The 26,088-nt window shown below is 30.8% G+C and overlaps 4 protein-coding genes across 7 annotated transcripts; 2 read left to right on the top strand and 2 right to left on the bottom strand.

The window, feature by feature from the left end:
* Window positions 1-1,716: 1,716 nt before the first annotated feature.
* Window positions 1,717-4,038, bottom strand: Bma-sav-1 (Uncharacterized protein; the record flags this gene model as incomplete). The annotated part of the gene is made up of 8 exons (XM_001897876.1): window positions 1,717-1,887; window positions 2,107-2,168; window positions 2,422-2,555; window positions 2,672-2,788; window positions 3,052-3,157; window positions 3,356-3,428; window positions 3,512-3,732; window positions 3,936-4,038. The coding sequence occupies 8 exons, from the start codon at window positions 4,036-4,038 to the stop codon at window positions 1,717-1,719; spliced, it is 987 nt and encodes a 328-aa protein (XP_001897911.1).
* Window positions 4,039-5,632: 1,594 nt separating this feature from the next.
* Window positions 5,633-7,432, top strand: Bm2995 (Uncharacterized protein; the record flags this gene model as incomplete). Its single annotated transcript, XM_001897875.2, has 2 exons — window positions 5,633-5,757; window positions 7,225-7,432. 2 exons carry the CDS (start codon window positions 5,633-5,635, stop codon window positions 7,430-7,432), a joined length of 333 nt encoding a protein of 110 aa, XP_001897910.2.
* A 2,411-nt stretch (window positions 7,433-9,843) lies between these two features.
* Window positions 9,844-21,668, top strand: Bm3343 (Uncharacterized protein; the record flags this gene model as incomplete). 3 transcript variants are annotated; one of them, XM_001897874.2, is made up of 20 exons in its annotated part: window positions 9,844-9,900; window positions 12,156-12,318; window positions 13,604-13,682; window positions 14,459-14,589; window positions 15,082-15,246; window positions 15,547-15,677; window positions 15,792-15,962; window positions 16,106-16,243; window positions 16,871-17,129; window positions 17,438-17,493; window positions 17,906-17,999; window positions 18,166-18,255; window positions 18,546-18,683; window positions 19,696-19,803; window positions 20,322-20,494; window positions 20,633-20,749; window positions 20,825-20,924; window positions 21,041-21,138; window positions 21,439-21,514; window positions 21,604-21,668. In XM_001897874.2, 20 exons carry the CDS (start codon window positions 9,844-9,846, stop codon window positions 21,666-21,668), a joined length of 2,409 nt encoding a protein of 802 aa, XP_001897909.2. The 3 variants fall into 3 exon arrangements, with proteins under 3 accessions (XP_001897909.2, XP_042931071.1, XP_042931072.1); XM_043075137.1 differs by lacking the exons at window positions 9,844-9,900; window positions 12,156-12,318; window positions 13,604-13,682 and having other exon boundaries at window positions 14,535-14,589; XM_043075138.1 differs by lacking the exons at window positions 9,844-9,900; window positions 12,156-12,318; window positions 13,604-13,682; window positions 14,459-14,589; window positions 15,082-15,246 and having other exon boundaries at window positions 15,594-15,677.
* Window positions 21,669-22,883: 1,215 nt separating this feature from the next.
* Window positions 22,884-26,088, bottom strand: Bm3209 (Uncharacterized protein; the record flags this gene model as incomplete). 2 transcript variants are annotated; one of them, XM_001897873.1, is made up of 10 exons in its annotated part: window positions 22,884-23,114; window positions 23,321-23,443; window positions 23,602-23,754; window positions 23,941-24,153; window positions 24,296-24,373; window positions 24,658-24,792; window positions 24,915-25,057; window positions 25,454-25,535; window positions 25,699-25,817; window positions 25,902-26,088. In XM_001897873.1, 10 exons carry the CDS (start codon window positions 26,086-26,088, stop codon window positions 22,884-22,886), a joined length of 1,464 nt encoding a protein of 487 aa, XP_001897908.1. The 2 variants fall into 2 exon arrangements, with proteins under 2 accessions (XP_001897908.1, XP_042931070.1); XM_043075136.1 differs by having other exon boundaries at window positions 25,902-25,914.

Here is a 26,088-nt window from a genome sequence, read left to right as displayed (position 1 = left end):
TTCATTTGACAACAAGTGGTTCTAAATGACGAACTCCTTTGACGTCTGCATCTCCATTGTATAAATATTCCTCATCATGTCTACCTTCTTGTCGTAAGCCGTGACGAATCACCGAAGTGAAGAACTGGGAAATGTGCTAAACGACACAACCTATGAAACTTCATATAGATCGAGTCACCAAAACTACTTGTCCAACGTATTACCATTTCTTTTCCGACCGTCTCTGGCGGTACCGTCAGATGAAACAATGTCTCTTTGGCAGCATCCATAGCAAATCTGATTTAGACACTTATATGCTTATGCGAAACAAAATCAGTCCATGATAGACACGTCACTGTCACAATTTAATCCTATTATTAGACCTCATTGGGACCACCGAATTTAACACTTCCACGTTTGAATGTCTATCCTTCATATGTCAATATACTCTACGACATGCGACCCAGCCAGACTTCAATTTCATCTCTTATAAAGATTTCACTGTATCGTAAAGTCATAGTGATTGCATAACTATTTATAGCATATTTCCTGGTTTTGCTATGGCTACTGACACGATGATCATCACTTAATGATCGCTATTGACTTCTCATTTTCACTTAACAATATTGTTACTTTTTATTATCATGATTAATGAACATGTAAATGCGGCACTAATAAAAAGTAATAAACATGTAAATGCACACTGACCAAATAAAAATTACTGTATGTTTCAATGCATTTCACATGTCATCGAAGCCCAATTTGCATGAAATTCGATTTCAAACTGTGAAACAGAATTGGTAACCAAGAAGTTTAGATATATAGTGAAGTAAAAGGCAGCATGCCAAAAAAACAACAGTACGAACAATAAGTTTATGAGGTCGAGAAACAAACCGGTGATATGAATGTAGAGATTTCAGAATTTTATATTGATCACTTCTTAGTCTTCATATTTTGCAAATTCCGAGAGCAACTGGGCATTCTAACTAACGATATCACAAAATCAAAAACCAGTCCAGTAATGAAAAAAAAAAAAAGTTTACAAATACTTGACAGTGTGACACAGTAATACGTGAACATACGTAAAACAGTCAGTACATTATCATTTTTTTTCAGGAAATATTGCTAAAATCAATGAAACTTTCTCCTAACATTTAACCTGAGTAATTACTGAAATATATTTGAGCACTGGCAACATGAAATATATTTTAAACGCTGAGATATATAAATTCCAGGATTAGTTTCAGTTGCTAAATTTTCATCGTTAGTAACTTCGAGGAGACACTTTTCAACAGTTTACGTTTATCTTCACACTCCGTTTTAAATCCTGAATGAAGATGAGCAAGCAGCATTTCCACAAAACAACATTAAATATTAATGCATCCCACATTTTAAAATGTATCAAATATATAAGCAAGTTCAAAAATACGAAAATCTTTGGCATGTTAATAAAACTGGATCTTACTGCTGATACTGCATGGATCTCTTCGTAGGGTAAACTATTTACACATATATCTGCCTCCTGAGACATGATGAATTCAGTGCAGAAGTTACTTAGCAGATATTCAAAACTGGTAAACTAAATCTTAATAAACTAAATCTTAAAAAACTAAAACGTAAAAACCAAGGAAATTTTTGGCTGTTTTCAATCAAGCAAAAAATTATTCTGATGATAAAAGCAATAAAGTCTCCTTGAAAAAATCACCTCGAAACTAAAAGAGTTAATCAATTCTTCTACTAAAGTGCATTTGCAGATGCCATGAATTTTTGTTGTCGCCGTGCAATTTCACGGTTGATTTCACGCCGAAAACGCTCATATTTGATTGCAATATCAATGCCTTCTTGTTTGTACAGCTTCATCAACTGATTATCGTACTGTTCTAGCTGTGGTAAGCGGAATAACGGCCACTGCAACTCGCTACAGAGTAATTCTCAGATTTATATTTGAAGCTCATTACAACGAAACAGCAAAAGATGTACTGATTTGCAACTTTCATTAATTTAACTCCATTATAACACATCAAAGTAACTAAGAATTATACTCCTCTATGGGTTTCGACAGAATGATCTTAAAATACATACATTTATAATATCACCATTAAAATAAAACCATTAAAATAAACTAACCTCTAGTAAATGATCTAATTCATACGGGGCACGAGAGTACAAACGGAGCCAGTCAGGAATATCTATAATCAATGCAGGTAAAAGTCTTACCAGATGAAAATTCAAATAGGAGAAGTATATCAATTAATTGACTAAAAATTTTTATAAATATAGTAAAATGTTTGCTTTTTAGTCAAATATTATATTTATCAGAACCTTTTTATAGTCTATACATGTATGAAATGTAAAGTGGGGATTTACTTTTGAAACCATGTTGTTCTTCATTAAATTATGATTAAACTATGTCCAACATAAATATATTAATAATAAACATACCTTCACCAATAATATTCAATTTTTCAATTGTACTCTCAGCACGTCGTGTTAAATGTGATGCAGAATTATTCTGTGCATAATTTACAGGTGTTGCTAAGCCAGGATGTTCCAACTGCGTTCGACCATCTAGCTTACTAAAACATTCCGTTTTACTTTGCTTTTCCTATTTCCATGTTACCAATGCACTGAAAAGTTACAGCTTTACTTATTTCTAACAAAGCATGAAAAATAGAGCCACTAGAAATATTACTTGTGATATGTTACTCCATTCATCGAATCAAACTGCTTTGTCCAGCCCAAAGGCAAATTTTCTTTAACAAGAGGATGAATCCAATGTGTCCGCCGATTATTGTGATCCACATAGTAACTATAACAAAGAAATAATAAAAGAATACTAAGCACATATGCCTTAACAAAAAGAGTAGAAAAATACTACGATGAATACTTCAAAACCAACAGAAAAAAAAATTTTTTTTACCATCAAATAATGTTTGGTTAAGGAACATCAGTTTGTAAGGAAATATTGAAAATAGTCTATAATACAAAAATAGTCTATAATCAAACGTCACGCACAATGATTCAAAACTACACGTAACAGAATAAAAAAAAAAAAATCGGAAAAAGAGAGACCGAATTCCTTCTGATGTCACTTCGACAGCCCAATTTGGTGGTAATGTGAGATCCTCCTTTAGTACTGCACCGGTCTCACCAGCAAATGGTGCACTTATCGAACGACCTAGATCTTGCTATAATTTATATGACTAATTACAATTTAATAATAAACCGCAGAAATAATAGGTATCCAGTAATTCGAGGAAATACAATTTTAGCAATTCACGAAAAGGAGATTAGGGAGCCTTCCGGTTAAAGTATATTTCAAGCTTTACTTAATAGAGGCGTGAAGGTTCATAGATTTTATAAAGTACAAAAGTACCTGGCAAACTCTGCAATGAAATGGACACCAGACGCTGTTCACCGCTTTCTGCAATTGTCGTTTGTGTACCATGCTAAAATTACGACTGATATTAGACTTTTCAATAATCTAACAAATTACTGAACATTCCTAATAAACTAGAGAAAGCTGCCACACCTGTACTACATTACCAATGCTAAGTGACGACGTAAGACCCTTTTTGGACAAGTATTGACTGGATGTCCGACTTTCACTGAAACTTTGCGACGACAATTCTGGTTTTGTACGAACGGAATTTCCCTCTATCCGGCAACTATTAACATCGCTCCCAGCACACTGCAAGCTTTGGGATGAATGAGCCAACTGTTGTAATCCAGCTTGGATACCTTGAATTACACCTAAAGTATGCTTGTTTCAAAGAATTCCTCGAATAACTGAAACACTTAAATAAATCCAGGGGAAAGACAGCAAAGAGACTAACATTTGTAACGAAGTAATAAGTGAAAAACCTTTCCGTAACTCTTCGCATCGTTTTGAGCTGTGATTTAGTATATTTCAATAGGGGAGTGATAATAGAAAGAGGAGACGGAGAGGAACTGACCATCACAAGTGGGCAAAGAGGGAGGTGCCTCTCTCCTTAGATATCGACCTGGCGTGCCTTCCAAGAATGTTGGCGTCTGATGTCGACGTCGTCGATTTAGCATATCTCCTAGAAAACTTCACAACGTTTCCAGAAGCTAATGCGAAATCAATAACAACAAAACTTTAAAAGACATAAGAATCCAACTTATGCAATCAATATTTTGTACGGCCCTCTTTTGAAACGCTTTATCCTTCAAAAATACGCAAAAGATTGTTTGATAAAATAGTCAAACTACGATCCTTAATCATACGTTTGATTTGTAGTTAACAATATTTTCTTTTATTTTGGTTGAATAGAGACAAAGGTCATTTGCTTCGGTCATTTGCTAAATTTATCAAAGGATGGAAATAGCTATTACAGCTATTACGAATAAAGATATTATAATGACCAATTTAATCTGATCAGATATTTCTAATTAGATGATATTTACTGAGACAAGAATGCTTACACTGGTTAGTTTACGGTTTTCAGTTTGAGCACGGCTGCTTCTATTTTTTGAATTGTTACCAGAATGATCAATTTAATTTGGATTTATAATTTGAAAAGTCATTTCCGCTCCATCTTTTTAAAACTTAATTTTGAAGCAAATTTGGATAAAATTGAACAAGTAGGAATGAGAATTGCACAGAAAGTTAAAAAATTGAATTTTCAATCAATTATTTTTGAGTTTTTTGCGATCTTGAACGAACTAATTTTCAAATCGCAAGGAAATAATATGAAAGATTGCAACAGAATAAGAAATGAGTGTCTATCAATCGATATCAAAGTCGATAAAAATTCATTGATTGTTGTTGACTAGATATTTGATAACAGTTAACCAAAAGAATTTAAAGAACATTTAGTTGCTGAAATAGAAAATAATTTCATTAAGAAGTGATCATTCTAACGAATCGTAAAGAATTGTGTACTCTGAAGTAGCCAAGTCTGTTGGAATGATTTATAGGCTGATCGTTTGAACATCAATATTTCCAAAAGTCATTTCTATAATTGTCCTATTTAATTTATTCATTCAACTGAATTTCAAAAATCTTGATTGGACTATTTTTAATTCAGCCGGTCTTTTATTCTCTCACTATCAATCGTTTTGAACCATCACCCCAACTGTAAAAATAATAGCTAATGGAAGAAACCGACCAGCAAATTTTAAGAATATTTCATGGAAACAAATTCCTAATATAAAATTTTATTTCCTACAAATAATCAAAATGACAATTTTGATTAATAAGTGTTATTTCCAACGCTAAAAGATAGGGTTAATAAGCTGTCGTTTTATTAAAATACATATATTATATAGGAAAAGCTAATCTGTTTCATTTGCATGATCGTATTGTGGACATCTTCCAATCAAAAAGTTCAATTTAACGCTTTATCGCTTCAAAAAGCCCTGAATTAGATTTAGATTTAACTAATTCCCAAGAGAAGCTAGTGATCAATACAAATGGGAGGCGGCATCTTTACGCTAACCTAATTTGGTGTTGATGGACTTAATCTGTAATTCTGAATAGTTTGATGACTGATTCAGCTTACCACTATCTTCAAGTTCTCTAAAATTTGACAGTTATCAATTATTTTAATCTAAAGTTATGATAATTTCTGCTAGGATCTTGCAATAATTCTCTGATTTTCAATTTTATTTATAAATTCATTCCGATGAAATGGGTCTGTGTTGTTCAACGACTGAACAACAACAAACGGAACAATTTCATTACCTGCAGCATCAATTAGCACAACAAAATCAGCAACAACAATCAGTTCATCACAACTTACGTCCGAATTCACCGTATGTTTTTACATACGAATAGGAAATTTTTTATTGTTAAATTGAATAAAACTAAAGTATGCTAACAAATGCTTCATTTCATTCAAAAAGAAAAAAAATTCTATGTTTTTTGTTACATTGCTCTATATTGAAAATGCCTTCATATCTGCTTTTTGATCATCAATTTCACCATTAATTTACAACTTCGTTGCTTATTTTTCATTAGCTTCTTAAATTAGCTATAAATTTAGTATTTTCACTTCACTATAGTAATTACCGGCTATGCTGAAGTAGGTGGTTGATAGTACCTCAAGTCGTCTTTTTTTTTGTTTTAGGCTATTTCCAATTCATTAGATACATGAGGAAAATAAGTCTATGGTGTATCATAAGCCTTTTTTAGGTCGACAACAAACTTTCCCTTGCTCACTTTTAAAAATTAAGTAAAAAACTCAGAACAATTTACCGAATGCAAGAAAATTAAACTATGGAAATAAAGATGAGGGAAAAGTTTATTTTTCTTGGATGGGCTTTTTTTACTACTCAGTTTCATAATGAGCAAATTTGGCAAAAGTTTAGCGCTGAAAAAGTAAAAAGGAAGCAAATTTTGAATTCAGAAATTTCTTTCAATAATTTAAAATTATAAAATTTAACATTAGTAATGGTCGAACATTCGAAATCTGTGCATGCCATTTTTTTAAGCTAATGCTAAAAGAACTTTTGCAGAAAATTTTCCAATAAATTATTCAAGTTTCATTAAATGCTTTCCATCCAAAATATCTCATTCAAGTGATCTTAATCTGCTATAGTTCATTTATCATGAATAATGATATTTGATCATTCCAACTTTTCACTTCCTACTTAATATTTAAACTTTTGAACTTACTTGTGAAATTAAAAGTGCTTTTAAAGTGCTTTCTTTAAGAATACAGTTGTTGATAAATAACTGATGCATTCAGTTTTAAGTGATTAATATCTGTCACTACTTCTTTAAATGCAGAATGAGAGTAACTAAAAGCACTTAATAATATCCAGTAATATTCATTTTGACATTTTATTAACTTTGATTGTTGAGACAGCAAAATTTTTATTAAGGAGAATAATAAATCTTATTTCTCTTTTCTTCTCCACAGCTAATCTTAAGAAAATGAAATTACGAGGTGATTGTAGGACCAAAAATAAACAAGAGAATGACTGAGCAGCGCAAAAAGAAGTAAATTCAGAAATTTATTTTAAGTTAATAAAACTTTATAAAATTTTAAGACTGCTGTGAAAAGTAAGTATATGAAAAAAATAAAAGTTTTTTTCTCTTTTTAGGAAAATGCGTTTAGTTTTACTAAATATCATTACCTACGGAAGCTAATTTTATATAAAAGTTATCAGCAAAAATCCATATAAATTCTATTCAGGAGCATGAGATAATCTAAATATAATACTGACTTGAAGCTTGCAAGAAATATCATCGCATGTATTTATAAACTTTTATTTCAGTTACGATATCAGGACAGGTATAGCGATGATGATGCAGCAAGCAACAGCTCTGGCTAAGGCTCCACCAGGTATGGACCTTTTGGCTTTGGAAGCAGAAATACGAAAAGCCAAAGCAGAAGGCCGTACTGTTACTATTGCAAATAGTTGCATTTATTTCGACTATGAACTAGTCGGTCGCATACCTCCTGACATACCTTTTCACCCCTGATATTATAAATGTATTTCAACTTTTTCTTTAAAAGAAGAATGAAATTTTTGATATTTATAATCGATTTCGAACAGTGAAGCTGGAAAGGCTTATTCAGAAGAAAAATTGGCTTTATCTGCTAAAATTATATTTCTAATTACAGCCTGAAATCCACGAAATCTAGTAACAGACACATTAAGCAATAACTTATAAATGATTTGTATTATTAGTAGATAATTGGTCAATAATGCTTATATTGTATTAGTTTAGTGTATCCAATTTTACTACGGCTATTCCCACTCAAAATGGTGCAATTTTTTACCTGTATATAATGATCATTACAATAGTCGCTAATTTTTTCAAGGTTTTAAATTCAGCAAATTTTCTCTTTTTGAATAACTTTGTGATAAAATCCAAAAAAGGTTAAGTGATGTAATTAAAGAATTTAGATAATTTTTCCTATGATAAATTGTACTTCGATAGATTTTGGTCGAATGTGTCATTAACATTACAGCCGATTTATTTTTAAACATTAGAAATCATTTTTATTAAAAATTTATTTTCAAGGAAAGAATTTATTACTTTCATTTTCTAGTTAAAGCGGAAAAGATGAATGTAACGATAATTGACAGTACAAACATAATAATATTTGCTAGCTCCTTGTGTGTTATGTTGTTTTCATCAGGTAATATGAATGTGTTGGTGGTGTCTGTCATTTAAAATATAGTGAAGTCAGACAAATTGTCATAGCAACCAAGCTGATTTAAAATAAGGGAACGAGAAGCCTATAATTATATAATCAGTTAAAGAAGGCATTTTGTTAATAAACACTAGCTTCAAATAAGCCGACAATCACTTCCTATCCCTCAACACATACATTCCATAAGTTAATTAATTGTACAACGGTAGAATGATTATTGTAATACGGTTTGCATTTTGCGCTGTTTTTGTTTATCTTTGTTTTGTTTTCATTTCCAGTAAATAAATACAGAAAAAGAGAATTGTGTGCCAGCAAAAACAAAAATATTGACAAAGTTTTAAGAGGATAGAAAGATAAAAGAATGTAATCAATTCATTTCTTTTTCGGTTTCAAATTCTAGGATCTTCCTTTTCATAACCTAAAAGATCACAAATTAGTACGCTTTAATTATTTCTATTATTGTCGTCACTAATCTATTGATTTAGTGCGAGATAATGCTAAATATTAACACGATGATATTGTAAATTGTATTCTTCTATTTCCAGTGATTAAATATTTTCTGCTTTTACTATAAATTTTCTACCAATCAGTGGGATATATATTTGATGCATATTTCCGAGTAATATGTTAGTAATACGATCTATAGAAGTCAGCAAAAAAGTAACGACAAAACGACCATTCTGCGAATATCCCAAAAGTAACTGTATATTTTGGTTATTAATATCATATCATACTGTTGTCATGGCAATAAAAAATTTCAAAATAGAAATTATGACATTTTGTTCAAATTTCTTTCATTGAAAGATGAAGTTATTAGTAGTCCAGGAGAAATGATATAATAATCTTTTTACAAAGGCTAAACCGCTTATTTCAATAGAAAGAGTAAAGAAAACTGATCATATTTTAATTGAAGACTAAAATTTTGCAAACGCGCAATATATGAAATAATGCCGGAAGTATTTTGAAAATGATTTTTCTTATTGATGAAATGTCAGGAAAATAAATATTCCATTTTCCAGAAAAGATGGAAGATTTCGCTTCGGGATATTGATTTTTACTACCATATATATATATATATAACTTTTACTTATGTGAGTGCCTACGTTCGAAAAAAAAAATCCTTAGTTCTTGGTCTAAGCAAAATAGTTATTGAATTTAGTTCTTCCATTCTAAAATAAAGAAATCTTAGTTTTTTTTGTTAGTCACTAGATTAAAAAGGCTGAAGATGTGGACCTTACAGAGAAGATTTAACAAATTCATGTACTTCGCTTTCATTACTATGAGAATGACAAAATGAGAAGGAAGAAAAATGGTCCTTAATTTTCCATTCGGGAAGTGGTTATACAGCTATTAAATTTTTTGTATTAAACAAAAAATGACAAATAGATGTTGAGGTCAGAGGTTAGATAAAATTTTGGAGGATTTTTCTTTATGCAGTTTCCTTGATTATATTTTGAAAAGTAATGTTCTACTACTACCTTTACACCAGCAAAACGTTATAAAAGATATTATCGATTGTAAAAGATCTTTGAAACTTTTGAATACAGCACATACATGCAGCATATAAAATTTGCATTTAAATAATTCTGTTTTGTATTTAAAGTTTTTAATTAATTAAATAACTAATACTATTCATGAGAGATGTAAGATTAATACTTTCAAACAATTCCAACATTTGTTAAACAGGAAGCAAATTTTTTCAGCAGAACTTTGAATTTAAACGTAAATATTGATGGGTGCTGAAGCTAAGCGTTATCTTCAAGAACATGCTATACCGCAACTCTTCGAGGTTCTTTTCTCATTTTCAACTTTATATGATTTATTAAATTTATAAGATGAATTTTGTCTGATTACATGATAATTATAAAACAGAATTATTTAAAAACAAAAGACCTAATTCATATATTACGCTGAGATAAAATCAGTAATAATCTTAAGAGAATGTAGCATTCCTTTATACAACAGCAGTACATATCAATGATTTCCTTCTGTTTCTTAGGTTTTTATTTAGAACCTAAAAGAAAAACGGCAGTTAAATAAGTTTAACTAAGTTAAATAAGTGTTCAGTTATTACAAATAAACGAGGAAGGAAAGAAAACAAAGAGATATGATTATTTTCAATATTTTATATCTATTATTCATACATTCAGAAAATATGCACCAGTTTTTTGAAACTTAATCTTGGGTGATAAAGCTGAAAAAGCGTAAAATGAATGAAAGCAATTTACCTTTGTAATTTAGTCCGTCACGTCATATTGCTCATATCTCAAAAAACAAAATTTTTTTGGTAAGCATAACAGTTTTATATCACTGTTAACAAGTAGGAGGATGTAGTGGCCAAGAAAAATTGTCGCTGCTGCTTGGAAGATAAGCATTCTCACAAAAGGACTTATTAGCATAGAAGATATTTCACTATTAGATACGTTAATTCTGTTAGTAAACCATACTTTTGCTTTATTCTGGCCTTTGATTTAATTAGTTTGGTACGTTTCAAAGTTTGCAGCTCTAAAAATTTTCTGAAGAATCACTTATAGATGATTGCTTCTTTTTTTTGCAGTACTGCTTTAATAGCATTAGCATAGATATCATCCATTTCTATCAAATTCATTATACATGACTATGGCTATAATTTATGATAATTTCCGACTAAAATAAAAATTAAAATGAGTGGTATAAATTAAGAAAATATGTATACTATTCCTGGTTCATTCAATAAACATATGCAATAAGCATATGGTTGTAATTGTTAATATAAGTTAAGATAAACCGTTTCGATGCATTTCTTTTTTTCTTTCGATAAATCACATTTTTTCTTTCTGTTTTTCCCAATCTCTCATCTCGAATTCTTTATAATTGCAATTCCCTATAATATTTCTCTTTTTATCACTGCCAGTTCAAATGTTCAATTAATTTCGGGAGTTTCTGGAACTATCCCGAAGCTACCAAAAATGTGTGTTTAAAAATTAAACAAGCTAAGGATAGGTTCAATGAGGTCAATGAGGTCAAATTTACCTCCTGTAAGCTCTGGCATAGAAATTGTTCCGTTCCTTTTTTGGTTATCTATGCGGACAACTAATCAATCTAAATGTAATTCATATATATATTTATTTAAATGATGCTTAATTTATATGTAAGGATCGTACTTTGACTTGAAAATTGCTTTAAACAGAAATTATTTTATACCTGTGTTTTAATGAATATTTTAATAGCTTATTAAAGTTAAACAGATCAAATTTTCGCTGAAGTTTCGTGTTTTTTACATGAGTTCTTTTCTTTCTAAAGACTTCATCTGTTTAAAATCTCCTAAAACTTCATGCTCAAATGAATGTTTCAAATTATTTCACAGTCAGGAAGAGGAGTTGCAAAGAAGATTGAAGAAAAATCTATATAAATAAGCGAGAGCTGATAGCAAACTGTTAGAATATTACGAGCAGAGCTATTATAAAAAGAAATTTTTAAAATGTGCTAAATATTTCGAAAACAGATTAGGAATGAGCTATTTCTTCAGAATTGTAGAGATATTTCAGTATCACCCGAGATTTCTTTAGATTTGAAGAATGAATATATAAGCATCTCGCATCTCTAGAAAAGGTCTTTTTTAACAAAATTTCAAATTTAAATTCTTTCAGAAATTGTTTATAACAATAATTTATGGCATTATTAGCCACTGTAATTCAGACAGAGCAGGTCTAATGAGCCCCAAAGAGACCTATCGATGACATCAGCAGAATTTTTTACTGAGTTACTACTTCCATTATATCACTTGTACAAGCATTTAGAATTAGGCGACGCGTTCTGAGGAGATTCACTGAGAATTTAATTACAGAAATACGCTTATGAACTGCACATATTGCCCCTATTCTACACTTTTGACCTTAATCCTTGTACACATATTTCAACTTCGAAAATTCAAAAATTACTGAATAACGGTTTTAATGATGGTTTAGATCCTTAGTGTTTTAAAAAAAATTTTGTAAAACTAGTGATGGAATTTCTCAGAAGTTTATGAAATTGTTTTCACGAAGTCTGCTAAATGAATTGCAGAGCCTGATAACAGGATTGATTTGCAACAAACCAGAAGATCCGATTGAATTCTTAGAAAGTTCTCTCAGTAAAGTACGGCAAAACCCAAGTTTCGAATACAAATGGGATTCATTTGTTGACAAGAAGGTGCTTCAAGAATATGATCAACCGTCCGTCACGTCTGGTTAGTTAAATTTGTGGAATAAATAATTTAAGCTCTCACATAACATCTTTGTTCTGAAATATTTTTTAGGCAAATACAGGCCGAAAGATAAGGAAAATAGACCATAGCCTAATGATTCAGTCTGAGTAAATTTATCCAAAAACTTAAACTGAATGTATTCAAATTATACGCTGCAAAATTAAAATACATTTCGCATATTTACAGCAGAAAGTAAACGAATTAAAGCAAAATTTCAAAGTACAGGCAATGACAAAAATTCAAAAAGAGAAGCAATCCAAAATTATGACAGCAGATATGATCTGCTTCAGAGAGAAAGAGATAGGGAGCAGGAGACGGAAAGAGGGAAAAAGAGAGAGAGAGAGTTACGAGTAACAATTTAAATACGCCAAAATTGCTCTCTCGCTTTTTTTCATGTCATTTATCGCATGACTCAACAATGAAACCAAGAAATTTTCATTTTCCCGATGTATGATAGATATATCATAGCCACAGCCACTCTCATATCCTTTTCATTTCGATCATTTTTATTCCATTCCATTCACAAAGAAATGATCTTCAATCAGTCAATAAACTCAACCCAATATGACGTACGAGTCACCACCACTCGTAACGTATGTCAGATTATACATTTCTCATATTTTCCAATTTATATTTCTTGTCATTCGAAACGCCATTAAAAATCCCTGATGAATCTGATCAAACCTCTCCTAGAAGTCGTCATCGAGAATACTGAATTGCCTGATTTATTTGACCGTTTGTTTCAAATCCACCTAAAAATTATTATTTTTGATAAATAAAAACGTGGTGTAAAATATCACAATTGAAAGCTTCATTGCTAGATTAATAAAATTTAGTTAAAATATATCGTATAACTATACGTTATTAAGAATCTCTGAAAGATCAAATATAAAGATAGCTGTTTTTTTTTTTTTTTTTTTCGAATATTTTTTTATTTTGTTGAGAAAAAGCTCTTTTACATATATTAATTATTAAGAGCAAAATAATTTTGTGGAAGTTTAATTTTTTAAAAACAAATGTTTTAATTGTAAGAAAAATACCTTCAATTCAAATATTAAGTTATGAAATTAGTCAAAAGTTTAAAGTGAATTTGTTCTCCATAATTTAGTAATGATTATTTGGGATCTTTATATGTTTTTTTTTAATAAAAATACATGTTTATATTGCAATTAAAAAACTGGAGATATGACACATTTCTATGTGTCTTTTAGAGGTGTTAAGATTAAAATTTTAGGATGAATTTAATGATTTCAAGAGCACTTTTTAGGTCTGACAGTTTCACCGACTGAAAAGCCGAAGAAAAAAGCCAAGTCAAGGACACCAGGTATCAAAAAACAAGTCACAAGGTTTGCTTTCCTAAATTCAATTGGAAGCAATTAGGAATAGGAAGGTCAAATTTTAGAATGATTAATAAGATAATAAGACGAGCCATGGATGCCTTCCGGAATTTTCCTAATTTGAGCTATGTTTTTTTCTCTTCAAGCAACTCTACAATTCCAGTTGTCGTTAACCAAGAAATTGAAAATTTCTTGCCTACTCTATTATTATTGTTATTGTTATTATTATTATTACTATTATATTATTATTATATTACTATTATTATTATTGTATTGCTATTATTATTATATTAATAATAGTTTATTGCTATTATTATTATTATATTGATAGTGTATTGCTATTATTATTGTTATATTAATAGTATATTGCTATTATTATTATTGTTATTTTACTATTGTTTGTTATTATTATTATCATTACTATTAATTATAAATTTTCGTAAAAGAAAGTATAGCCTTTTCCTCTTTCTTCTCTTTTAAAATCATAAAATGAGAATTCAAACCTTCTATTTCTTTCTCTATTTTTTCGCGATTCCTATTCTAAACAATTATGCAGTTATCCTTAATCCTTAACTTTGTTCTACCTCCTGTCTTCCAATCTCCATTTATTAATGTCTCCGAACTTCTGTCATTCTAATCATACAACATTTATTGTCACAGCAAATTACCTTTATGAATCAGACATTCCTGCTCAACTGTTTCTGTCATTTTCCATTCCAGAATTTTCCACAATACTCCAATTAACTGCAAAGGTATGAATTATTACTTTAAGTTCATTATTTCAGAGTTAGTCCCAATAGATCTGTCGTCTCTTCTACGGTTATTACCAACAACAAATCTTCGTTTCGGCCTCCATCCGTTATGCAAACTGCAGAAGCGGCATCAATACCGGATGTACCAATCGTTTTATTCATGGGTATGTTCAATTTTTTTTCCAAAATTTTTAAACTATTTCTAGCTGTCTGAATATTTGATATTAATTTTACTAAACGGAAGTTAGATAATAAAAAATAACTTTTGTGTAGATCTATCGATTCTATACGATGATAAGTCCAGGTGATATTTTCTATTTAATGACATTTCTAGCAAATAATATTGAATGTTTCCATTTACGACTTAATCAAAAAACAGAATCATGTATGGGTAACAATAACTGCTGCTTACTTAATCACAGTACCAGGTTCAGTTAACTATTATCGGATAAATGATTAGATATTATTGCGAAAGAAACTTGTCTTCGATACAATCACAAATGTAATGAGTTGATTGTAGTGATGTCTAAAAATCTTTGATAATATTATTACGCTAAATAAAAGTTTGCTGATATGTTTTTTTTTTTTTCAAATATTGCGAATGACAAATATTCGATACTTAAAAATTAGTATTAAAATATTTCTTCCCTACGCAGGAGGTCCAGGAGGTGGCAAAACACGACATGCAGCGCGAGTGCAGGAAGCGTTAAACAAATTCGGCCTTGTGCATATCTGTATGCCCGATATGATCCGAGTAGCGATCGCGAAATATCAGAACAGTAATTTAGAATGGAAGGAAGCAGCACAACGGTATCAGCGAGGTCTATTTTAGTACATATTTTGTTTATACCTATGCATTCAATATTCAATTTCCACTACTCAATTCAGGATTGGTCCAATTCTAGATTTTTTTTTTCAGAAACCCCCGTTCCGTTTATGTGGTTTTGTGAAGTTGACCAATTGTTAAAGTTATATGAACCTGATCATTGAATACCTTGTTACCATCTTCGGGGAGCAATAGTTTCGTAAATTTCTTGCAAACATGCATTTGTGCTTAAAAATTTGATTGGTAAAATATAAAGGATAAAGTTCTTCCTGTAAATATTTTGATCCCATTTTAGGTGAACTGATACCCAATAATTTAGCGCTTGGACTCGTGAAAGCTGAAATGAGTAAGCATCAGGGGGCAAAAGCCTTCTTCCTTGAAGGATTTCCACGTGAAGCACGCCAGGTTGAGAGTTTCGAACGTGAGGTGCGAAAATTTCATTAACAAAGTTGAATTGCAGAAATAAATGATGATCCTATAGTGAACTGCTTTCACTGTCTATAGTAAATAAATATATAGAAATACAAATAATTTATTTAGGTGAAACCTGTAAACATGGCAATGATTCTGGATTATGATGAAATTACGCTGCGACATCACATGGAAAGCCGTGGATTAGATGCAGAAATTATTGATGCCAAAATTCGTGAATTCAAGCTGAAAACTTTGCCAAGTGCCAAATATTTCGATGATCAACGATTATTACATCTGGTTTGTTTACAATTTTATAAAAACAGTTTAGCATACTTTCTAATTATTTGCTTAGTTACTTATCTGGTTATATATTTTTCTATGTGTTAATTTCCTTAGAAGATACTCCTTAACTTTAACAAATCTAAGGCTTGAAATTCTAGATACCTGGAGAACAGACCGATCAATGGATTTTTGAACGTATGAAATTGCTAATTCAGCGAGCGATGGAACTTGGTGTACCAGTTACAACCTCAAAAGTGGCTTCAAGAGCGGAATCGCCACTGCAACGACCTGATGCGGTACTCCAAAATACTTAAATTTGTAATGAACTATGCGATAGCATTACATAAATATTTTATAGGAACTAATATTATTTTAATATTGAACTTCCTCAAAATATCTTCACTTTGTTCCCTGATAAGAGATAAGTGATAAAGTAAGGGTTTGTGGGTAGAAGTGAGCTAATTTTTATTGCTTCATCATAACACTGCTATTTATGTTAAATCAAAAGTACACTTTGTTCAATAGATTGTTTGAAAGTCGAAATTTATAAATGGATAACTCATTTTATGAATAGCATAATGAAATGAGTCTGATCTAATTTGAGTTCAAGAGATATATTCGATAGCCAAATGGTAATTAAAATTTTACCGAATGGCAATTTAGTAAAATTTAATACCTAACTTATTAATTCAAGCCACATTGTGTTACCTTCACAAACACTTTTTGTACTGTCACGTATGGCGTCCAGTTTTCTCACTTTTTTGATCTTTAAATTATTTTAGCAGCTCTGATCTAAAACTGAAGTTGTATTTAAGATCGGAATGGTAAAGATAGTTGAGGAACCAATTGCTATGCAGCAGCAATCTTCAAGGTTGTCCACAATGATTAAAAATTTATTTCCGGACTGAAGTAAAGACTTCCAGGTTGCTACTGTGGCAGAAGCTGTGGCAATTGTGGAAGCTGCAGTAGCCACTGCGCAAACTTCCGAAAATCGATCACGTTCCCCAACAAAAATCGAAGTAGAAGAGAATGAAACGAAAGCAGATCCAATATTAAGCAGTGCTACAGGAACGGAAGGTGAACCTGCCGCTACATTAGTTTTAAACTCCCCGGTAACAGCAAGGGATGTAACAAACACGACAACGTCAGCATTTGAAAAGGCTACATCAGAGACGATATCTGGTAAAATTCATCAAATTTTAATTTGTGATTTCATCAGCAAAAAATTGTCGCAAATGGATAAGGAAAAAAATTTTAACTGCAAATTCATAAACAGTAAATTCGTATGCAATTTCAAATGAATACAGCAGAAATATAAGGAGAGGAATATATCGCGCTTAACGCAATCAGCGATCTTTTAAATTCTTCTATAGATTCATTCTATTCATGCATACTTTTAATGTAAATACTAAAGAAAACATCGCTTTTCGACTTGGCTAGGAATGAAAAGAAAATACCAGAAACTATCCTATGGTAACCATTATTTTCAGAAAAAGATAAACTATTAACAGCCTCAAAACGTCAAATTTCACGCAAAGGAAATGCGGTACAATTTATTTCAGCTTTTTCTACATAATATAATTCCTCGTTATATAGCACTTTTACACCAAAGGAATATCTCATCTATTAAAGGGGATGAAATTTTAAAACACTGTAAGATAGAATTAAGTGAGAAAAGGTTGGGTATTACCATAATAACTACGTAAGACTAGGTTTTTCTTCTTAAAATGTAATGAAGGTAATCTTTTTTGTCAAAATTGTTATAAACGAAGGAAGTATAGAAGCTAGTGTAACTTATACAACTTAGTTTATTTTCACTAATTTGGGAAATTGACAATGTTTTCAGATCTTAGTTGTATCATCTGTGAAAGCATAAAATTTTTGGAATGCTTATGAGTGTTCTGATCGAAAATCTATTGTTTGTTTATAAACCAACCGAATTTTAAACTATTTTACAGACTAATGAATCAAAACTCGCAGAAGTGAGGGCTGATTCCGCGATAACAAACACCGAAGTACGCGAGAGATCACAGATATCAGGAATTACAAGTGGTAAATTGCTAGATATATTATTTATCATAATAGAAGTTAGGGAAACATAAATAAATGACTTTCTTATGAATAAAGAGAAGTTTTGCACTTTACATCAAATCATTGTAATCTATTCTAAAAACCTAACTTAAAAAGTTTTTTTTTTTTTTTTTTTTTTTTTTTTTAGAAAGCATTACACAGCCAGCACCAGTAACGCCAGTTTCAACAAATAATGCACCAAATGTGGAAGGGTCATCGCAATCATCGAGACAATCGAGTTAGAAGTTTTCTAGATCTTTCTGAATTAATTAAAATCGATTGCATTTAAAATTAATTGGTATTCAATTTAACTTGATCGAATTAAGTTGATCATTTACACATATGTATTGCAAATTTTTTTTAAACATTTATCCTAATTTTCAAAAACTCTGGAATCATTGAAAAATATTCCCGTACAATTCGGTATTTACTTACTCAAAGTAAATAAATATAATAAGTTTTTATTTATTTGGCTATTTTTCAACAAATTTGTCATTCATAGCTTTTAATACTACTAATAAATTTAAGCCAAATCATATACTAAGAGGACACTAAGCAAAATCAGCAGGACAGTTTCACAAACTTCAAAATCATCCGAAACTTCACGTCGATCTGCACACAGCGTCAAAAGTGAAAGTCAGTCAGCACAGAGTATCAAAAGTGAGAGTAAGTTTTGTTCTAAAAGATCGCAGAATTTTCCACTTTACATTCTTTTTTTTTCGATCTTGCGCAAGTTCTTCAATTTATCCTTAACAATCTTTCAAGTTTTTGCTTCTCCTGAAATATGTTTTAGTGATAACAGTTACAAACACTATATGATTGCTTATCTTTTATCTTCTCTCATTCTGAACTCCATTCGGGTTTACTGTTGCTTTTTCCAAAATGCTTAATTTAGCCAGAATTAATTATTCAAATATTGCTGTTGAACTATATATTCATCATCTTATCAATATCTCCTACCTTACACATTCGCCATCCTATCAATAAAGATCAAAAAAACATTGTTAGAGAGAGAGAGAAAAAAAAAACAAATAATTAACGATATTCAAATAGTAATTAATTTTTTGGAACGAATTTTAAAATTCTGACTGCATACAGACTAATGATGTGCACATGTGTTTTCTATTTGATTTGAAGTGTAACTTTACGTTATCTCATTTAGAATTCCGACAAAACATTCAATCTTTTTAATCTAAACCGCCCACAATTATGGCTAGTTTGTAGCTATTGCTAGTGTTGCGAATAAAGCAACTGACCAGTGCTAACAATAAAAACAATGGTAAATCATACCTAATGAATCAAACTAATGAGTAAAGGAGAATTACGGAAACTGAATCGGATATTATGAATAGAAAAATCCTTTATGACGAAATGCAGCCTTCTTCATTCTATTATTTAGGTATTAAACGTCGAGGGAGAATGTGCTTTATAATTTTCCAAAATTTGTGGGTTTTAGGAGTTTAATAATTTATTTCTTGTTGGCCATAGTGTTCTCTTTGTTGCATTGCATAAAAATTAAGCACGCATGAAAGGAAAGTTGAATTTCCATTTCTTTATAAAACTGCTTTCAAATGTTATAACAAAACAGCTATTTGTGTTTTTGATTGATATTAAAATATTGATTCAATTGTTTTATCTTTTTTACTGAAATTACGGAGCACTCCTTCAGTCATTTCAGCTCAGCTAATTGGCGGACCATCGCCCGATTCAAAATCAAACGTTTCCGCAGTGGATAATCGTTTTCCGCCAGGTCTACCCAATAACGCATCAGCCATCGTTATTGTTGGTGAGCAAAGTTTCGACACTTTTTATAACATTACATTGTACTAAACTAATAAATTATTTACCGTGTGCTTGAAATGTTTGATTGTTTTCTTTCATTTTTCTATTTGACCGAATATTTGTTGACATTGAATAAATTTAAGCATCTTAGAGCATACCATTCTTTTTTCATTAAATATGTGCTGTGCTAGCAGTGCTCTTGGGATGGATAACACTAGTTGTGAAGAATTCTTTTTTTTTTTATTGACCAAACATGCTTTTAGCGAAGCCTCCTGTTCTTATGTGCACAATATTGGACTATGTTGGATTACTTGCTTAGACTAAGAGAATCTGAAGCATAATATATGTGGTTTTGAAAAATTATATACGATTTCAAACCTGAAAGCTCGAAATTTTTAACAGTAGCTGGGAAGATTTCAGTTTTACAATGATGTTTCTAATTTTAAAGCGAGTGTCTATAATTACACTCTAGTAATAGTTTACCAAAATTTTAAATGAAACAACAATTCGAGCATGCTCCAGGACCTCCAGGATCTAATAAAGCGGAAATTTCAAAGCGTATAGCTGTGCGATACGACGGTTTCATGTATCTTAGTATGGGTGATTTACTTAGGAAAGAGGTACAAGCAAATGCGGATGATCAATTGTGGCAAAGAATTGGGAAAAAAATGGATGCTGGTGAAGCGGTGCCTACGGTAGCAATTTTTTATGTTTTATTTTCAAGGGTAGGTTTACTTCGTTTCACTGTTGTACTAGTTTTTATCTCGGAAATTTCATTAAATTTTTTTTCTTTAATAAACTTAGTTGAAACATTTTCATACCATTTATTTCAGAAAATCTGTCGTGAATTGCTTTACTCAAAAATTTACGATGAGGATAATATTAGCAGCGGTTATGTTATAGAAGGTTATCCACGGACAAAAAATCAAGCTATCGATTTTGAAAATCAGGTAGTAATGATTCGATAACAGTTTCAGGTAATTAAAAGCATTCCAATAGAAATTATTGAGACAATTTTATTTCAGATTGATCGACTTGTTTCGGTGATTTTAATCGACTGCACTGAAGATTTTTGCATTGAAACTATTAAGAAACGCAAGAAAGAGGGGATAGTAGTTAGAACAGGTATAAAAAAGATGTAATGAATACTGAATGATTTGGCTCCTCAAATAGTTTAAAGTTTGCAGCCATGTTATCATCTCATTAAATAATCAAAAACTTTCTGATTGCTCTTTTTTCAGATGACAATCCAGAAGTAATAAATGCTCGACTGCAGATGTTTAAGCAAAATACGCTACCGATGTTGAAGTATTTTGATGACAAAGGGAAGCTTAAAGTGGTATGTGTAGGAGTACAGTTTACTTTATCCTAATATTAACTTAAAATACTCTGAAGAGGAGCTTTTTAATATAAATTAGTTCATAGGAGTATTTTATTAAGCTTATTACTATGTCTTGGTCTAAACAATTCACTAATAAGTCTCAACTTCATTCATACATACATAAAAAGTAAAAAAGAGTTCAAATCTCCACCTTTAAATTCTACATTAATGCATGGTTGTTTTTGTCGCTCCACTTTTGTTTAATTTTTCTGACAAAAGAACTGAAGGTTTTAAGTAGAAATTTGATTTTTTTCTCAGGTTGATGGCGATAATAACTTAGAGAAGATTTTTGAGGAAATTGTTGAAGAACTCGATAGCACTATTCTCGCTAAAGGTAACTGTATAAAAACTTAAATTTGATATTAAAAATATTTAAAATGACTAGTAATTGCATTTCAGCCATCAACTGAGCCTTTTTTACAGATCCAAAATGCGGAGGAAGCCAGTCATTATCGGAAGAATCACAAAAGAAAATTGCGGGACAATAATGCTTTTTTGTAAACATGTGAATCAGTGATAGCGAAGAAATCTGATAGTGATACTCTTCCTGTGGATGTTCTGAAACATTTCACAAGTTTTTATCATGAATCAAAATGATGTCATCGGAATAATGATTCAACAACATGCAAAATGAAATGCTTGATAAGATGGGAATGACCACGGCTTCTACCACTGTCTGCAAATTTTAAAAAAGCACTGTTGTCTGTAAAGTTAAGAAGAGCCTTTTTGACAGTATTTAATAAATCGATCAGCAATAGATAAATATATGTATGATAAACAAAATAGTATTTCTGCTGATGAAACAAACATACACACCGAACACGGCCAAAGAGACAAGCAATTAGTTGTAAAATACTGTAACAAATCTTTAACATTTCGGAAAAACTTGTTGAAAAATCAATAAAACTTTTTGGATCAAAAAACTTGGTAGGCAGCATAAAATTCGGATATTTGAAATAGTCCAATATTGAAATGCCCACCAAAATGCAGTAATAATTCTGATATTGTTCATTCCATCAAAAGTTTAATGTTACAACATAAACAGATGAAAAAAGTATTCCATATTCATACATCCGGAAATATACAATATTTTAAAATGGTATGCAGAAGCACTGTAGTATGAATTATTCCCACAATTGCACATATAATTTTCGAATTTTTCGGCAAAAAGTGGTTTTTTTTTAATATCATAAACAGTTCAGTTTCATTTGTTAATTGCAAATAAATAGGTGCAAATTATAATATAATTGAACTAAATTTGTAGGATGAAAATTGAGATTTGATAACAACAGATGAATTAGAGCTGGTAATTTATTAAACTACTGAGATGACACTTTTTTGCTATTAACATGTTTTTGCCATTTGTAATTTCTAACTCAGAAAATAATATATTATTATTTTCCCGCGGAACATATGTTGGTTGAAAAGAAAATGTTAAAAAACACCACAGTGTCTTTCAGTAAAATGCTAGAAAAACACAAACAAACAACATTTTAGCGATACATTTGATCTTTCAAATGTAATATTTCCAATTTTTGATTGTTTGGAAATGTTTTTTAATTAATACATTTAAGGAATTTGATTAAACAAAACCAATTTTTAACAATCCACCGATCCCTTCAAAAAATGAGATAAGAAGAAATCAACAAAATCAATGTCTCATTAAAAAATATGGAACCATGTCAGCAATTCAACTGATAAATTTAGACTTCAGTGGGTGTATTCTGTCGCAGTTGCGATCCAGGACTGCCATAAACATTTTCGGTGGAATGATTCTGAGACTGTGTAACTCGAGCACGTGCCATTGCCCGAATAGGTAGAGTTCCGTCGACAAGGTCTTCCAGAACAGGAGCACTTTCATAGCCAGTTCCATATAAAGGTGAATGTTGCATTTGACTTGGTATTGGTATATTGCCTTTTAAAGGGTAAAGCGACTGAAAAAAAGTTAACTTCTTTTGAGTGTAAAAATCTTTCAAACTTTTGTCTATATATTTTTCTAGTTTATGGGATCTTCCAAAACTTCAGAAAATTTTCAAAACACTAAAATGTCCATGAAAAAATCGAATGTGAAATACACAATAAATTTTTTACAAAATACTGTTAAGGAATCAGAAAAGGTGAATTACGATAAAATTGAAACCTTAATATTTTTCCCGAAATTTCCATAATACTTTTTACTTGTTTTGCTGCTGGTTATCAATGCCTTTTCTTCTGAAGATACACTCGACGTTTGTTTGCTGTCGTTCTCTATGGATATATTTTGCTGCAAAAAAAGTTGAAATCCATACCATTTTAAATGAAATTGAACTTTCAATTTGAAAAGTTCTAATTGTAAAATAATTTCAGTATTACTTCTGACCAAATCTGTTATAAAAGGATATTCCTTACAAAAAGAAAGTCTCAATAATAAACAATATGGACCTGTTTTGAATAAATTCGAATTAACTCGTTAACAAGATCCCGGGATATCCTGGCATCGACATGCTCACTGATAAATTTCAACAGAAGTACACCATCAGGTCGAAGGAAATCGTTTACGAAACGCTTCATATCATCGTTATGGAATCCGGATAACTGAAAATAAGCAAAATTTATTTTAATATCTATAAACTGATGCAGTAATCAAATTTTCATACAAAAAGTTAATATTTGTTTGAAAATGAAATAAACCTGAGTCAATAAAGTAGTAAGCAAACAAGTGCTTGTTAGATAAAAAAACAGAAAATGAAAAGGAACGAAAAGCAAATAACAAATCCGCACCTTCCATTCACGCTTGTTAATATTCCACAATACCAATTGCGCACGCGCTCTTGACATACACAACAGGAAGAGATAGTATAAGAAATTAATAACCGTGCAAATACCTATGAAAATGAACCAAAACAAGAGAAATAAGTAAAACTTCTCATTAATCATATTCATCATGATGACGCATTGTACCGTATGACGCTGTATATTACCCAGTCGGCGTACCTGAAAAGGTGAAAGTGAAATGGTTCTCATGCATATCTTGCTTTTGCAATTAGACAAGACGTTTTGCATATCCTTTGAAATTTCATGAGAACCAAATGGAATTACTAAGTTAAAAGTTAAAAGAAAGTTAAAAGAGTTAAACCTGGAAGTCACACATGATAACACGTGGGAATATTGTTGATTCCATCCATTCCCTTCCGGATACTACATCCGTTATTGTCTGCAAAACCTTCTTTTAGTCTAATTTTCGATCATTGATAAAATAACGACGGAAGTGATACTTTTAAAGTTAGTATTGAAGTCCTGCAAGGAAGTAGGAACGCTATCATTCAATAATCAGAGGTTCATAACAATTCTACATTTTATTAATGAATGGTAGACTAATTATTATCCCACTGAAGTTAAAACTGAATTTCAATCATAGACCCTATTACTGACCAGAAATCTTACATTAGCAGTGGTAATAAAAAAAAAAGAGAAATAGAAATGAAATCTCTCAGATACTTGAAAACCCCACTGCAGATAATCACCACCGAAGAAATGATTCAGCATGTAAATCTGACCAATAATGTTTAAAACATAAAGAAGCTTCGTTAGCAAATATAACATTGTAGCATTTCGACCGGATCGAGTAAATCCCTAAAATGCACATATTTAAATTTCTGAATATTCAAAAAATGAAAACAGCGGAAAAAATTATCAGAGAAACAAAAACTTGGATTTCTCCAGCCAAAAAGAAAATTTTTTTATAAAAATTTAACCATTCTGAAGCCATCTTGAGAGTTGAAAAGTGATACTGTATCACCGATATATTCTGCCAAATTTCGAATTTCTACGTCACGATTGTGACCATGCAAAGTAGAGCATTTCTTAGCTTCCTTTACTATTCCTTGCGGTTGTATTGCTGTTAAAGAATTATGGATGAGATTTCAGGATGATGAAACTTTAGTCTTTAAAGATCAATCGAAATTTTAGACCTAATAATTATAGAACGAGTACTTTAGACCACTTGATACGTGAAATGAATGCTTCAGTTCACTTCGAACTATGAAATAAGGATTTCACCTAATATATTATTAAATAGTAAAAAGATGTGACTAGACATCGCTGCAATTGTCTCAATGTTCCATGGAAATTAAAATTTTATTGAACTTATCTTTTTTCTAAAAACTATTCTGAAAAAATGAACTGCACAACTTGAATTCAACAAAAAAAATAAGCGAAGATGAAAAGCTAATAAGAAATATGCTAAGGAATTGATATAAAAGTAAGAAAAAAAGAAAAGTTTCTTGGACATTACCTGTTTCTTTGTAAAGAATATTCCAGAAATAGTTAGGGGCAAAAAACATTAAAGCTTGTAAGGCCAGAACTATCGGCACCCACTGAAATGTAATAAATCCAACAATATTTATACATTTATTTCGCTTTAAGTATCCGCTATATAATTTAATTCGCTAATAATCAAACTAAAATTTATTATTTTCGAACATAGTAAAATGTTTAATTTCCTCCTCATTACTTAAGTACTTGAAGAAAATGTAATACCCGATAATAACTGATCTGATCATTTCGTTCATGTAATTCTTCTGGTATCTGTTCCGTAAATGGAATATAGTATGAATTTTGAATAAAACAGTAATCCTCTGCATATTTTTCCCAACCGCCTGAAAATGAACTTTTAAAACTGAAATTCTCAGCTTTCTTTTTTTCGAAATTTATAGTCAAGCAAATAAGCAGAGCGAAAATACCTCGAAATTCCATTGGTACCCAGCACTGAATTGGTGAACCAAAATACTGTTTTGCTGAGATAGCCAATGCTACCAAAGCTAGTAATAATGATGTTGCATAATAATTCAAGAAATCCACTTTATCGGCAACCACCTGTGGTTTGACTACTTTATGAATATATTCTGAGATCAGTGGAATGCCAAGCAT

This window comes from Brugia malayi, assembly GCF_000002995.4.
Source record: "Brugia malayi strain FR3 genome assembly, contig: Bm_v4_ChrX_scaffold_001, whole genome shotgun sequence".
In the NCBI taxonomy this organism is placed as follows: Eukaryota; Metazoa; Nematoda; class Chromadorea; order Rhabditida; family Onchocercidae; genus Brugia; species Brugia malayi.
The sequence above is the reverse complement of the archived record's forward strand: the minus strand, read 5'-3'. Positions and strand labels throughout refer to the sequence as shown.